Raw genomic sequence first — 13,522 nt, 5'->3', positions numbered from 1 at the left:
CCACAACTGAACAGAGTGTGCGCAGCATTATCATCAGCCATCTCTTAAGTTTTCCCTCTGCCATTTGCCAAATTCCCATTCCAAAAACCAAATCAAAAGTTAGGCAAATAGACGAACAAACAGCCGGCGAACTTATCACTTTCCACCTAATTGATATCAGTTGAGGATTCCCTTTCAGCGGCAAGTGGCTGAAAAAGTTTCTGATCCCCCAGGGAGCTCGACCAAGTGTTGGCCAATGTAAATCCGCTTACAGCGAAGTGGACTCATAAATTATTGATTTGATTATGTCACCCGCTGCTTGGACACCCGAGATGCGAGACCCCGGTGCCCAGGAGTCACTCACTTTCCGCAGGATGTGGCGGCAGCTGGTGTCCCTGCCTGGTATTTATAAAGGATCAACAAGCGATTATGTCCTGCCGGCCTCGGCACTCGCCGAAAAGGGAAAACCGGACAGATGGACAGCTGGACAGCCGGGCGGTGGGAGGAGGTTGGAGGTGAAAAGTGGCGAGGTGACCTCAGGTCGGCGAACGAAAGTGCCGTCGGATTAGTTGACATATCAATGTCAGCTCTCCTCGCCAATCTCCAATCTCCATCTGCCTTTGTATCTCAATCTGGTTTTGTATCTGCCCCAATGCGGAATGCATTATTGATGACTGGCAGTCCGTTTTTAGCGCTTGCCTCTTTTTTCCTGCTGGCCATTTGCATGCATGCCCGATGCCCGGCTATTTATAGTCGACGGTTAACCCGATTGCCGGGTCCTTGGTTGAAAACCCAAAAAGAAAAGCAACCCACCTCCCACCTGCGATGGCCTTGCCACATGTTTGCCATTTTCGTGCTGATTTCCATTTCCCTGCTCTTCTGAGATGTTTTTAAGATGCTATAAAGGAAGGTATTAGCATTTTAGGAGTGCACTGTAATATTTTGTTAATACTGTTTAAAAGAGTTATATTTTGGAAGAAGAATAGAGGATAGTGAATGATTAACTTTAATCAATAAAATATATCAACTTAAAAATTCTCTTAATAATCTTAATAAAATTAAGACCTATTTCTAACGTGCTGTAACTCAAGAATATAATTATGCCTTCTATAAGTTTATTATTTTCATATTTATTATATTTTAAACAATGTTAAAGCCACAACTTTCTTTTCTGCAAAGAGTATTTCAGGCACTGCAATGCATATATTCAGCTCATCCTTGCCCCTTGGGCCACCTTTGCTACCGTTTCTTTGCGTGTCCGGCGCGTGTCTTCCATTCCTGCCCCTCGTCCTTCCGGGTTTTCGTACTCCCTACGAATCCTGTCCTGCTTACATGCCATTTGAGTGCCTGCCACGTTTGGCGGAGCGAAAGGAGCTCAGCGCATTGAGAGTGCCCCGATTGATGCCACTCACAGATTTCCCATTGACCTTGGGCGGGGCATTTTCCCGCCCCGTTGACAAGGTTGTAATTAAAGGCTGTCGCTATCTGCGGTTAGTAGCTGGCATATTTGGCGTGTTATCTTAACCAGCTCAGCCAAGCCCATCCCAAAGATCTTGGTTAAAGCAGTTTCTTCAGATAATTTACTTTACACAGAAAACAAAGCAACTACGGAGGTATTCCTCGAAATTAAATCCCTTTAAAAGACGTCAAAAAGTACGCAATTTTTCAGAAATTTACACTATACATTACTTTTGGCATGTGGAATGTATGTCAAGACCCTTATATTAATTTTAAATTTAAGTATTTTTGGAAAAGAATACAATTGAAAAGCTGAAATTGTTCTCTCTGTACAACTCTCCTTTCAGAATGTGTTAATCATTCCTCTCGGCGCACGTTTCGTCTTGGCTGTTTTGGGTCATTTGAGGGTCTTCCTTTCGGCGGCACCCCCATCGCAGCCCACCCGTTAATTTGCCCAGGATCTCCTTGTGTGCCCCTGGCCACTTCCACTTCCACTTCCATATCCCTCCATTGTCGTCCATTTGTAGACATATTTGTTGTGCGGTCCTCCCACTTTGTCACTTGGCCGTCCACCGCCCACTTCCAACTCCTCATCGCCCTTGGATGTTGGCTTTTATTTATTTGTTTGCCTTTTGTTGACAGCAATTTAAACGCTTCAATGGACCAGCCACCACCACCAGGCCACCCCCCTTAACCGCTAGAGCGCAAAAAGGGTTTCGCAAATAAGTTTCACCTCGTAAATTAATTTCCCGTGCTCTTGGTAAGCAGATACAATTTGTTCGAGTGTGTGTGAGGGCGGGCTGCAAAGCCCAGGGGAGTGGGAAGACTCTGCTCAAGACACGACCTCCGCCAAAGGTCAAAGGGATTTTGGAACAAATTAATTACTTCGCCAACCAAATTGCAGTGAAATAAAGTGCCGACACGAAACAGCAAAGCGAAATAAACAAAAAATTAAACCTAAAACTGTTTTGTTGCTATTTGCGTTTCGATTATTTCATTTGATAATTTTATTTGTTTAATATGCAAATTGTTTCTTTTTTTTTTGGCCGGGGCTAATTTTTATTTGCGGATTACCAGAGCGAGTGCGAAATTATTTAAATGGTTTTTCGCATTTATTGGAGAGGGGACTTAACCGATCATTGATTGGATATGGTTTTAAGGCCCCTTTGATTTATTATTGTAATGCCATTGTACCTATATTTATTTATTTACATTTAAATGTGTGCACTCGAACATTTTAGCTTATTATGGCTTAAGGGCTGAGAGCCCTTTGTTCAGCTTTAAATAGCAGAAAATGCTGCTTTATATAAGTTGTTTGTTAAAAATAATTGTAGCTGTAAAGATGTTCAATCCAAAAAAAAGATATATAAGTCAATACAGCGTGTTCATGTTTAAACACATTAGAATATAAATAGATAAGTGTAGTAAGAAATATTTTCGGAGCGTTCATGCAAAGATACTTTAGTATACGGGTTATAATTGAAATTCTACAATGTTTTTTTTATTATTATTATTAATTCATAGTGGATATATTATTATAATTTAACTACCAGTCTTAAGTAGTTCCAGGGTTAAAGGTTTTCTGGGTACCATCACTCTCTCCTTTAGTTTCAACCATATTTTCCAGATAAGCCTCATATCCTTTACAGCTTGTCACTTCAGCCGAAGGCCGATTTTCCACCCATTTCCTTTCACCCAAAAACAGCTTTCACTTCCCGCTGGCAGAAGCACTTCGATAAGGTCGCCGCTCCTTTCCCTGTTTTCTGGGAGGTCCTTTAGGGCACATTGCCGCGTTTATGTGATTCAATTTACTTCGATTAGGCATTCCAATTGGCGGGCGGAGCTGACAGATGTGCCTTGTCACGGCTGACAGATTTATATAAAGTCAAGTCGAGGCGGGAGCGTTTGAAATTAAAATGGCTTTCGCTCATCAAGTTCCGTTCCGGGGCGATGAGCGCGAGGAGGAGACGAACCTCGCCCGGTGACAGCTGCTCCTGTCATGTGTGTGTGCGGGGTATTTGGGTATTTGGATATTGTGTGTTGCATATTAGGAAGGGGCATTCCAGCAAACAGACAAAACTGTTTGATATCCGGTGGCGACGCCGGTTCCAACTTTTGCGACGTCGTCCAGACAACACCACGTGCCCTCCAGGACTTCCTTCTTCGCCTGCGTCCTCCGCCATCCGAGGTTCTCCATCCTTGGCCTTCAGCTACGTTCCTCCTCCGAGCTGTCACGTTGCCGACTGATGGAAAACTGTCAACTTTATTGCTCATGCACAGCAGGAAAATATTTTTAAATATAGTATCTATATTTCAAGGGAATCTTATCTTACTATCCACATCTATACCTAAAGACCCATCAACCTTTCTAATGTACTCTATTGTTTATAGATACTGAAGAGGTAATTTTTATTCTAAGAAATACATTTTCATTATTTTAGAGAACAATTACTATTACATATAATACTACTTTTTAGGAACTGCATTTATTTTTATTTTTTAATGATATAATATTGTTGAACCCTGTCAACTCTTAATATACATTTCTAAACATTTCAAACAACTTATGTTTATATTTCTTAAAAATCTCTGTAATAAATTTATATCTCAGTGTACTGGATAGTCTAGTCTGTCAATCTCCGTCACCACGTAGCCCAAAACTTCCGGAAAGCACAAATTTTGACTCCGGCATATGGTGAATCGGATTCCCCGGCAGAAATTTTCCGGGGGGAGCCTACATAATGTGCATGGCGTTGCACGTGCCACGTTTCGGCGGAGAGAGGGTGGGTGGAAAAGCCAGGGGGCGGAGGCCGTTAAGCGGCCGAGCGAACAATTGAAAAATTAACAGTATTTATTTATGATGAACAACAAAAAGAGAGAGAGAAAGGCGTGCCAGATGAAGCTCATTCGCGAATCCACGCCTCAAAATTCCCCCTCACACAGCTTCTGCAGTGCAGAAACCCCACCCCCAAGCATTTTTCATCCACCCTTTTGAATTTTTCCCACCACTCCCCCCGCCGCAACGCCCCCGCAGTGCGTGCTCGGCATGGAAAAGTGGCGAATAATGCCAAGGGCCAGAAAACGAAAACGGCCAGTTGCAACAATTTTTTAATTGGCGCGGAAATTGCTGATGGAATTGACGCTATGAAAGGCAATTTCGGACTACAAGCTGCAAGGCTGTTGGCCAATTTGCTGCTGAATGCAAACGAGATGCCTCGCAAGTGCGAAAGGGATAAGGTGGGAGTGATGGGAGTTTTTAAAGGCAAAAGTCAGGAACTTCAGACTCCTAATAAAGTGTATAAATACTTATCTTTATAAAATTTTTTTTTATCATTTAGAAAAAATAGGAAGTATTGAAATAATGTACTTTACCAAATTTTTTTTTTGTAATACCTTTTTTATTTTATTTTTAAAACGAATAGAGGCGTATTATAATAAAATAAATATAAAAGTTAACCCTTACAGCGTCAAATTCTATGCTTTTAAAAAGTTCTACACGTAACCATCAAAGAAGTGGTATAATACTTTTATATTCAACGATAGGAAAAACCAATATCAAATATTCAAGCGGCTAACTCTACTTAGAGGCCCCGGAGCCATAAATTCAAAAGGTAAGTGGAAATCAATGCAGAATTATAGCACATTAAAGCCATAAATAAGGTGGAAGTAAAGGCGAACCCGATCGAACTGGGAATGGGCAAATCGAGCTGGTCATTTATTTAATTTTTCGCACGATTTCAGCATTTGCTGCCCGGAAAAGGCCGCAGGCCAAGTGGACGCAAGATGGGGCGATGAGGGAGCGAGACGAGTAGATAGGAAACGCGGGTTCTGGGACAATTTGCATATTTATGGTAAAACTGTAGCTGTCAAACAGTGTAACGGACCTGTAAGGATGTTGGTGTAAGTAGTTTTATTCTACTGATAAACAATTTCGATTCATGTTATCAGGTATTAAAATAACATTAAAATTTCCTTCACTAAGTCAAGTGCTTCTTTTATCTTATACAGGTACAGGATCAATAGCCTTACACACCAAAAGGTGATTTTTTAAATTTGGCTAAGTACAGTAACAAAGGAGAAGGGGGTGGGAAACGCTCGAATGGGTAAATGTGCGTACGTGCGAGGGGTGGTGAAAAATGGGAATGGAAATGGAAAAGTGGCAGCGTGTGAAGTGCCGGGCAAATAAAGTGGGTGGTGGCAATAACATAAAGGGGTCACCACACACAGTCAGGCAAATGCAAATAAAGGCAGGGAATACCAAATGGCAGAAGGTGAGCCACTTGGTGCAAATGAAATTACCCAAAGACCCAAAGAAACAGTGAAACATATACAAGAAACTAAGTGCATGCCACATGAAATGTATGCAAATGCTGGGAGATGCCAGCAAACAAGTTCTCGAATTTCAAAGAAAATATGACAAACACATTTTCATATGCCCCTAATAGGAATGCGACAGTTGTGGCAATGTGAAAAACTAAAAAATTGGGGTGAGTTAACATAGAAGACACTGCCGAAAGAGATGGCAACAGTAACATTACAGTCCACTTTTCCCGTCAGGGGAAATAATTGCAAAACAAACAAAAGGAAAACTCGCTGAAACCGAAAAATCATAAAAACTGTCGCTGCTTAGTGGCTCACTTGGCGATGCCATTTGTCCATCATCCAGAAGCAGAGGAAAAGCAGGGGGAAAGCACGGGGAATGCTGAGGAAAAGCAGCGGAGAAGCAGAGAAAAATCAGAGCAGTGGCTGCGCAGCAACAGCGCAGTCAGCGTTTCGGCCAGCGGAGAAAATTCTTGGTGAAAAGTCTGCAGAAAAAGCCAGTCCACTCGATTGCTTTCGTTGGGCTGCCAAAATTTTGCAGCAAAGATGGGATTAAAATTATGGCTGGTCAGGGTTGAAATCACTGAATTGTTTAGAATTGCTTATACTACGCATATATTTTAAGCAGCAGGAATACCACTAATTTGGCGCCCTTTCAGAGCAGTTTTTCCTCCTGTTTGGAAGGTTTTCCCTTGCAGAGCAGAGCCAACGTTATGATTACACTGACCCCCATGATCCCCCATGTCAGCCCGGTTCCATGTCCTTTTCCCTGTCCCAAAATCCCCTTTGTCCTTTGAACAGTCGCACATTGTTGGCAAATGCTTAGCGGTGAATTTTGTCCTGCACACAGGAGCTGAATGGGCTGGGGCTTTGGTTGAGAGACAGTTAACAGAGCCTGGCTCCCGGCAGTGGTTGCTATCTGAATGTGCGGCCGAAAGGACTCAATACCCATCCCCTGTGCGAGATGGGCCCGCATTTTAAAGTTCTCTAGCCCACAACGAATATCCGAGCCCATTCTGACTGACGTGCCAACGTGTTCTCCATGGAAATAGCCACAACTGACGGGTTTCCACTCTAGAACTGGGAGTACTGTGCCTTTAAGAACCAGTCACCACACGTATCAGCTGTTATTTTTCTCCCCCCATCTGACGCCAAATGCCTTCGGAAGTTGCCCAATTGAGTGCGCTGCAATCAGGCATCAGAGGTCATCAGCCATCAACAGTCAGGGGAGGCGGAATCGGGATAGGAATCGGAATCGGGAACTCTGATATGACCATCGCAATAAGCGATTGCCGGAACAAATGTCGCTGACGGGGATTCCCCGAGCCCCGCCCCCTTCCGATTGGCCAAAAAGTGTTGACAATGCCATTTCTCAGTGGACTTCGGACTCTTGCTTTTCGCTACAGGCAGCTGTTCCATGGCCTCCTCGAATGGTCCTGGTCCTGCTCATTTTTCAGCCAGTTTTGATTAATGGTCAGGCGGTGGGAGCCTGAGCCGGCGGCGACTTTTTTATTTGGCAATTATGTTGTTTAGACCTCGCAACAGATTTCGCACCTCGAACATTTTTCATGCACCGAAACACGGAAACGCCCACTCTTGGACTTTGATTCCATGTTTCGGGGCTTGTCACTGGCATGCGCCGTCATTAATTCTCCCATGGCCCATACCCTCCCGGCTGCACTCCAGCATGGTCTCTATCTCTATCCCGAGTGGCTTTCATTTTTCAAAACGGATTTCGGCTTTTTCCGACACTTGACAAGTGTTTTCGACTTGCGGCAGAAGGTGTCACAAGCCATGGACAGATTTGAGGCTATCTTTCGGGGGCGGAGATGCCTTCTCAGCGATTCTGGGGGCGGCGGAACTTTATGCAAATTTCGAGTACGGCGGAAGTAAAATATTAACCGGTGTCTAGTTGACTTTTGTATGTACTGCCAAATGAAATTCTTTTGTGTTTTACTAGCTTAAATAAATACTTTAATATTAAAACTTCATAGAAATATTATAAGTTAAGGTTTTAAGGTTCTACTAATATTTTCAGAAATATAATATATTTATACTAAATATAGTATAGTGTACAGTACACTAAATCTTATGATAGGATCTCCAGTTTATGTTACATTGTATGTTTAATCATTCTTGAAAGTATTTATTTTCCTTAAATACCTAAAGTTTTCTGCTTAATCCTGGTTTCTAAGCAAACACCACATCATTGACACACTATTGACTCATTATTCGAAGTGAATCTCTAGGTAGTTAATCCCCAACTGGTAATCCGATAGGACTTGGACACGTGGCGCATCCATACCATTCCACCCCATTTTCATACCACCCGTTTCCCTTGGTAATTAGCAGAACTAAATGAAGTGGAAGACCCGATTGTGTGGGATGCAAAACCAAATATAATCTGCGACAACGATGAGAAGATATCAAAATATATTTAAACGGTGCCCTTCGACTCCCATTGAGTGCCATTGTGCGAAAGAGGACTCTTGATGTCAGGCGATAAGCAGGTCCAGAATCGCCGACGTCCAAGAACCTGACCAAAGTTGTTCCAAATACCCAAATCGTAGGTGCAATCAGCAGTTTTATACATAACCGAGTTGTTGCGGACTACAACTAATTGCGAGATGAACAGGACGCCGGGAAATACGATGGCGAACACGTTCATAGTCAAGATGAATCTTATTAGGATTTCCCAGAGCAAGTCAAAGGTGCCCGGATGTAGGTACTCGACAAAAAGAAGATAATGCATCGTGAACAGGTTCACAAATTCGAAACCATGCTTATGGGCGTACAGCAGATTGTCGTAGAGGGCCAGTGCGCTGCCAATCATGGCGTAGAACGAGAACCACATGAAGTAGCGCTGGTTGTTGTGGCCCACGCAGTTTCCCACGAAATTGCAGTGGTGGTCCCGCTTCAAGATGCACGTACTGCAGGTCTTGCAGTGCCAGGACCTGGGCGGTACAGTCCTTTGACAAGGGTCGCAATAGTGCCACAGACTCTCCTCCCCCTCGGCCGGCTTCAGCACTTCCGGCGGCAAGGTGTCCACCGAGTTCAAGGTCCTCGTGCAGGCTCTCAAATTGCCCAAGATGTTGTAGGCTATCCAAGTGCTTACCACAAAATGCACCGCCTGTCCAAAGATTCCCAGAAATTGCGGCATCACGTAGAACACATCGAAAAAATAAAAGAAAAGCGTCATGGAGACATTCATGGACACGGCTATGGTATCAGCCCAAGGTTTGATGCGTTTTACAATGCGCTTGGGCATGCTGACGCCGCCCCTTTGATCCGGTGAATCCATCTTAGCTCGCAGCCTTAAGGATTCAACAGTATTTTCCATAAACTGCAGATCAGTAACTCAAAACAAACTGTAATTTTGTATGTATCGTACTGAATTTACTGATGTATATGCCAAGGGAATGTTTGGTGAGATACAGATACAGATAGTAACAAAGTTAAAATAGTATATTAGGGATGGAATATCTTTAAACTAAATAGTTTTGTATTCGCTACAGATTATAATTATTTATAATATCCCATTTAACTAAAAAAAAGGACAAATAAGGAATATATATTAACACTCGCCGATGCCCACATCCTTGGCTTCCCATTTGGTGCCGTCGTGTGGTAAGGGACTTTTGATGGTGGGCGAAAAAAAGGTCCAAAGACCCTTTTCACCCACAACCATCTTGAAATTCCGCCAGATTCCCAGATTGTACGTCTCACTATAGAGGTCATGCAAAGTACCATTTATATGCAATGCCAAAAACTGAACGAACAAGGCAGCTCCTGGAGCAGCAAGTGCGTAGATATTGACCAACAAGCTTAAAAACAGCCAATTTGGAAGGTCTTTTACATTACTAAAGTTTAAGAAAAACAAGTTCATATAGCTGCAATATTGCAAAACAACCAGTGTATGAGTTGCCAAGGCCACGCCAGTGCCCAAGGCCATATGGAAGGTGAACCAGAAGAAGTATCGCTGATTATTGTGCCCAATGCAGGTGGCCGTGAAGATGCAGTGATGATCCCGCTTCAGGATGCAACGATTGCACAGGACACAGTGCCAGGACCTCGGAGGCATCTTCCTCTCGCAGATGTCGCAGAAATCCCAGAGGTGCCCCTCTCCCGGTTCCGGACTCTGCTTTTCCAGTGGCAGGCTCGGCACCGAAGTATCTGTGAGATGGCAGGCCAGCATGTTGCCGAAGATATTGTAGCAAATAAAGATGGCCAACAGCCAGAACAGTTTGTACACCAATGTATCCATTTCGAATAGTTTGGGCACCACGTAAAACATTTGCAATACCACAAAATATACGGTGATCACCAGCACTAAAATCACAGCGAATGGATGTAAGAAGCCCACGAAAATCTTCGGGTGTCGATGAGCGAAGGACCTTGTGCAGGCCCATAATAAACACATTTTTTGCGGTAACGAACAATTTTAAAAATTTTAGGTTGCGCGAAAAGAATAAAATTTTATTTGAAACCTATGACAAGTAGAGCAAATTATCCTTAAACAAACATTTGTAATTTTTGCATACAAAGTTACAGAAATATTTATTAAATCAGACGGCTTGCCTAATCGGCCACTGGGTTCCATCGTGTGGCAAAGGACTCTTCAACCAGGGCGACAAGAAAGTCCAGAGGCCTCGCTGACCCATTACACTCTTGCAGTTCTTCTGGAAACCGAGATTGTAAAGCCGACTGGATAGCTTGTAGTACGTAGTGTTCGATTTAACAATTCTTATTTGAAGCACCAGCATGAGGAAGGGAAACAGGCCGGCGACAACGTTGAGAAGCAGGATAATGTAGCGCCAGTAAATGTACCATAGGACTGTTGTTCCTGAAGAATCCCATAAGTACTCCATTAAGAGAAACTTTAAGGGCATAAAAGGCCAGAATTCCATCACCGCATCAATGAATAAGGTGGCCAGACTCAAGCCGGTGCCAAGTGTCAAGTAGAATGTGAACCAGAAGAAATATCGATGGTTATTGTGTCCAATGCAATTGGCCGTGAAGCTGCAGTGATGATCCCTCTTCAAAATGCAGCACTTGCACAGTGTACAGTGCCAGGATCTTGGAGGCATGAGCTTTTCACAGGCTTCGCAGTAACGCCACAGGTGCTGCTCCTCTGGAACCGGAACTTGGCAGTCCTTGGGCAAGCTCTCCACCGATGAGCTGGAGATATAGCAGGCTAGCATGTTGCCCAGGATGTTGTACGTTATAAAGGTGCCCACCACCCAGCCAAGTTTGTGCATAAATGTATCCGCTCCAAATATATTGGGCACCACGTGAAACATTTGGAGGGAAAAGAAGAAGGCGGTGCCCACCAACACCAAAATCACCGAAAGCGGATGGGCTATTCGCACGAACTTCTTGGGATCACTCTTGGCGTAGTCGCGACACGTATCAGTCAGGATGCACATGGTTCACGATGGCAGTTCTGTATTTTTTAGAAAAATATAAGCCAGATAGGACAACTTGGACAACTTTTGTTTTTGAATCTTTTGTATTTATACTAAAATTGTATACAACTAGCATTCTTAATTTAAAATCCTTGGCCTGCTTATTGTTACTGTTTGTAGACATCACAGCAATTTCCTAATGAAAACTGTCATATAATGAAATATAATGAAAGAAATCTTTCATATGGTCCTTTAATAAAATTAAATATTTTTCTTAATTCTTTACATAAAAAGCACGTTAGTCATAGTATTATCTTCTTAATTTTGGATTTTCGTTGAAAGGCCGCAATAAATTCAATGGGACTGTGGCTTCATCTGCCACTGAGTGCCATCGTGGGGCAAAGGACTCTTCAGCCAGGGAGTTAGGAATGTCCAGAGTCCTCGCTGGCCCATGATAAGCTTGCAGTTCTCGAGGAAGCCCAAATCATAGACCCTATCAAACACTTGGTAGTAACTAGAGTTAAGCCACAAGATCTGTACTTGATATGCCAGCATGAAGCCAGGAATAACCAGGGCGAAAACGTTCAGTACGTAGGTTATGGTCTGAAAGACACTGCCGCCTGAGGTAGTGTTGCGATGTGTGCACAAGAACTCCAAAATCATATTCGAGTACAGGTCAGGCAACACAAACAAATTACAGCCAGTCGTTCTTAAGTATAGGCAAAAGGTGACAAAGCTCACGACAAGGCCAAATGTTAAGTAGAATGCAAACCAGAAGAAGTATCGCTGATTATTGTGCCCAATGCAGGTGGCGGTGAAAATGCAGTGGTGGTCCCTCCTCAGAATGCAGCATTTACACAGTGCACAGTGCCAGGACCTGGGAGGCATGAGCTTCTTACAGGATTCACAGAAGCGCCACAGGTGCTCCTCCTCCGGAACCGGTTTTTGGGAATCCTTGGGCAGACTCTCCACCGATGAGCTGGTTCTATAGCAGGCCCACCAGTTGCCTAGTATATTTTGCATTATAAAGATGGCCAGCAGCCAGTAGAGCTCGTAGGCCATGTCCTTGTACACTCGAGGTGCGATGTAAAACATTTGCACCGAGAAGAAAAAGGATATTCCCGCCACCACGAAGATAGTCGCCAGTGGATGAACTATATTCACAAACTTCTTGGGGGAGCGATTGGCATAATATTGGCAAATGCTGTTCACGTAGCACATGGTCAAGGTTACCAAAACAATTTTATTGGTTTAAAATTTGAAGATTTGACTTAAGCAAACTAACAACCAGAAAGTAAGAGGCGACTATATAATTTTGGGTAGGTACTATTCACATTTTTATATACAGACTGTTGTTTTTCCAATTATTTAAACAAACTGCTTCTGAGTCCACTGGGTGCCATCGTTGGGCAGAGGACTTGCAATGGTGGGCCAGAGGAAGGTCCAGAAGCATCGTTTTCCCAGGACCAACTCAAAGTTTCGCCGCCAGCCTACATCGTAACTGCGGTCCAATATCTTATAGCAAGTACTGTTCCTTTGGACCATCAGCATTTGCAGGGCCAACATGCCGAAGGGAACCATGAAAAGAAAGAAATTCAGCTTGAAGATGGCGGCGACTGTGTACTTCCACTCGAAGTCAGGATCTTGAGAGCGATCCTGGCCCAACATTAGTAAGGGATCGGAGACCCCAAAGGCCCTACTTTTAGAGGTCAACATGGCGTTGTAGACCAGGGCCTGTGCGCTGCCCAAGGTCAGGTGAAACAAGAAGCCCAGGAAGTACCGCTGATTGTTGTGGCCGATGCAGTTCCCCGTGAAAGTGCAGTGGTGATCCCGCTTGAGAATGCAAGCATTGCACAATCTGCAGTGCCAGGACCTCGGGGGCACTAGCTTCTGGCAGGATGTGCAGTAGTGCCAAAGGTGTGCCTCACCCGCAGCAGGATGTTGTCTTTTCGGCGACAAACTCTCCACCGACGTGCTCCTCGCAAAGCCGAGCCACCAGTTTCCCAGTATATTGCAGACAACATAAACTCCCAGCAGCCAGTTCAGCTTGTGCCACATCCCCCGGGGATCGGCTATGGCCGGCAGAACGTACCACAATTCGTAGACAAACACAAATCCAATCAGAACGAGCAGAAATATGGCCGAGAAGGGATGCAGGCAGGCCACGCACTTGTCGCGATGTGCCTGCGTAAGGCGAAGGATCCCATCCTCGGCTCGAAAACACATCCTACGACTCCAGCAACAAGCAGCTCTCAAAGCCACCCGAAATCGAACCATTAATGCAAGCCACTTGCCAGGAAAATTATAAATGTATCATTTATATTTATATTTTGTAATTTAATGGACTTTGGTTGCTTTGA

General features: G+C 43.9%; 5 protein-coding genes across 5 annotated transcripts; all 5 read right to left on the bottom strand.

The window, feature by feature from the left end:
- Positions 1-8,133: 8,133 nt before the first annotated feature.
- On the bottom strand, positions 8,134-9,179 carry LOC108026082 (probable palmitoyltransferase ZDHHC24). The gene has a single exon (XM_017096781.2). It carries the CDS (start codon positions 9,095-9,097, stop codon positions 8,195-8,197), a length of 903 nt encoding a protein of 300 aa, XP_016952270.1. The 5' UTR covers positions 9,098-9,179; the 3' UTR covers positions 8,134-8,194.
- A 96-nt stretch (positions 9,180-9,275) lies between these two features.
- Positions 9,276-10,212, bottom strand: LOC108026049 (probable palmitoyltransferase ZDHHC24). Its single transcript, XM_017096744.3, has one exon. The coding sequence runs from the start codon at positions 10,175-10,177 to the stop codon at positions 9,332-9,334; it is 846 nt and encodes a 281-aa protein (XP_016952233.1). The 5' UTR covers positions 10,178-10,212; the 3' UTR covers positions 9,276-9,331.
- LOC108026048 (probable palmitoyltransferase ZDHHC24) lies at positions 10,206-11,329 on the bottom strand. Its single transcript, XM_017096743.3, has one exon. The coding sequence runs from the start codon at positions 11,181-11,183 to the stop codon at positions 10,323-10,325; it is 861 nt and encodes a 286-aa protein (XP_016952232.1). The 5' UTR covers positions 11,184-11,329; the 3' UTR covers positions 10,206-10,322.
- Positions 11,330-11,379: 50 nt separating this feature from the next.
- Positions 11,380-12,386, bottom strand: LOC108026038 (uncharacterized). The gene has a single exon (XM_017096731.3). It carries the CDS (start codon positions 12,381-12,383, stop codon positions 11,517-11,519), a length of 867 nt encoding a protein of 288 aa, XP_016952220.1. The 5' UTR covers positions 12,384-12,386; the 3' UTR covers positions 11,380-11,516.
- LOC108026037 (probable palmitoyltransferase ZDHHC24) lies at positions 12,370-13,522 on the bottom strand. The gene has a single exon (XM_017096730.3). The coding sequence runs from the start codon at positions 13,437-13,439 to the stop codon at positions 12,531-12,533; it is 909 nt and encodes a 302-aa protein (XP_016952219.1). The 5' UTR covers positions 13,440-13,522; the 3' UTR covers positions 12,370-12,530.

This window comes from Drosophila biarmipes, chromosome 3R, assembly GCF_025231255.1.
Source record: "Drosophila biarmipes strain raj3 chromosome 3R, RU_DBia_V1.1, whole genome shotgun sequence".
Taxonomy (NCBI): domain Eukaryota; kingdom Metazoa; phylum Arthropoda; class Insecta; order Diptera; family Drosophilidae; genus Drosophila; species Drosophila biarmipes.
Note: the sequence above shows the minus strand (reverse complement) of the source record. Positions and strands in the feature narration are given on the sequence as shown.

Coding starts and splice junctions, on each gene's coding strand:
- LOC108026082 (XM_017096781.2), bottom strand. CDS start 9,097: ATGGAAAATACTGTTGAATCCTTAAGGCTGCGAGCTAAGATGGATTCA.
- LOC108026049 (XM_017096744.3), bottom strand. CDS start 10,177: ATGTGTTTATTATGGGCCTGCACAAGGTCCTTCGCTCATCGACACCCG.
- LOC108026048 (XM_017096743.3), bottom strand. CDS start 11,183: ATGTGCATCCTGACTGATACGTGTCGCGACTACGCCAAGAGTGATCCC.
- LOC108026038 (XM_017096731.3), bottom strand. CDS start 12,383: ATGTGCTACGTGAACAGCATTTGCCAATATTATGCCAATCGCTCCCCC.
- LOC108026037 (XM_017096730.3), bottom strand. CDS start 13,439: ATGGTTCGATTTCGGGTGGCTTTGAGAGCTGCTTGTTGCTGGAGTCGT.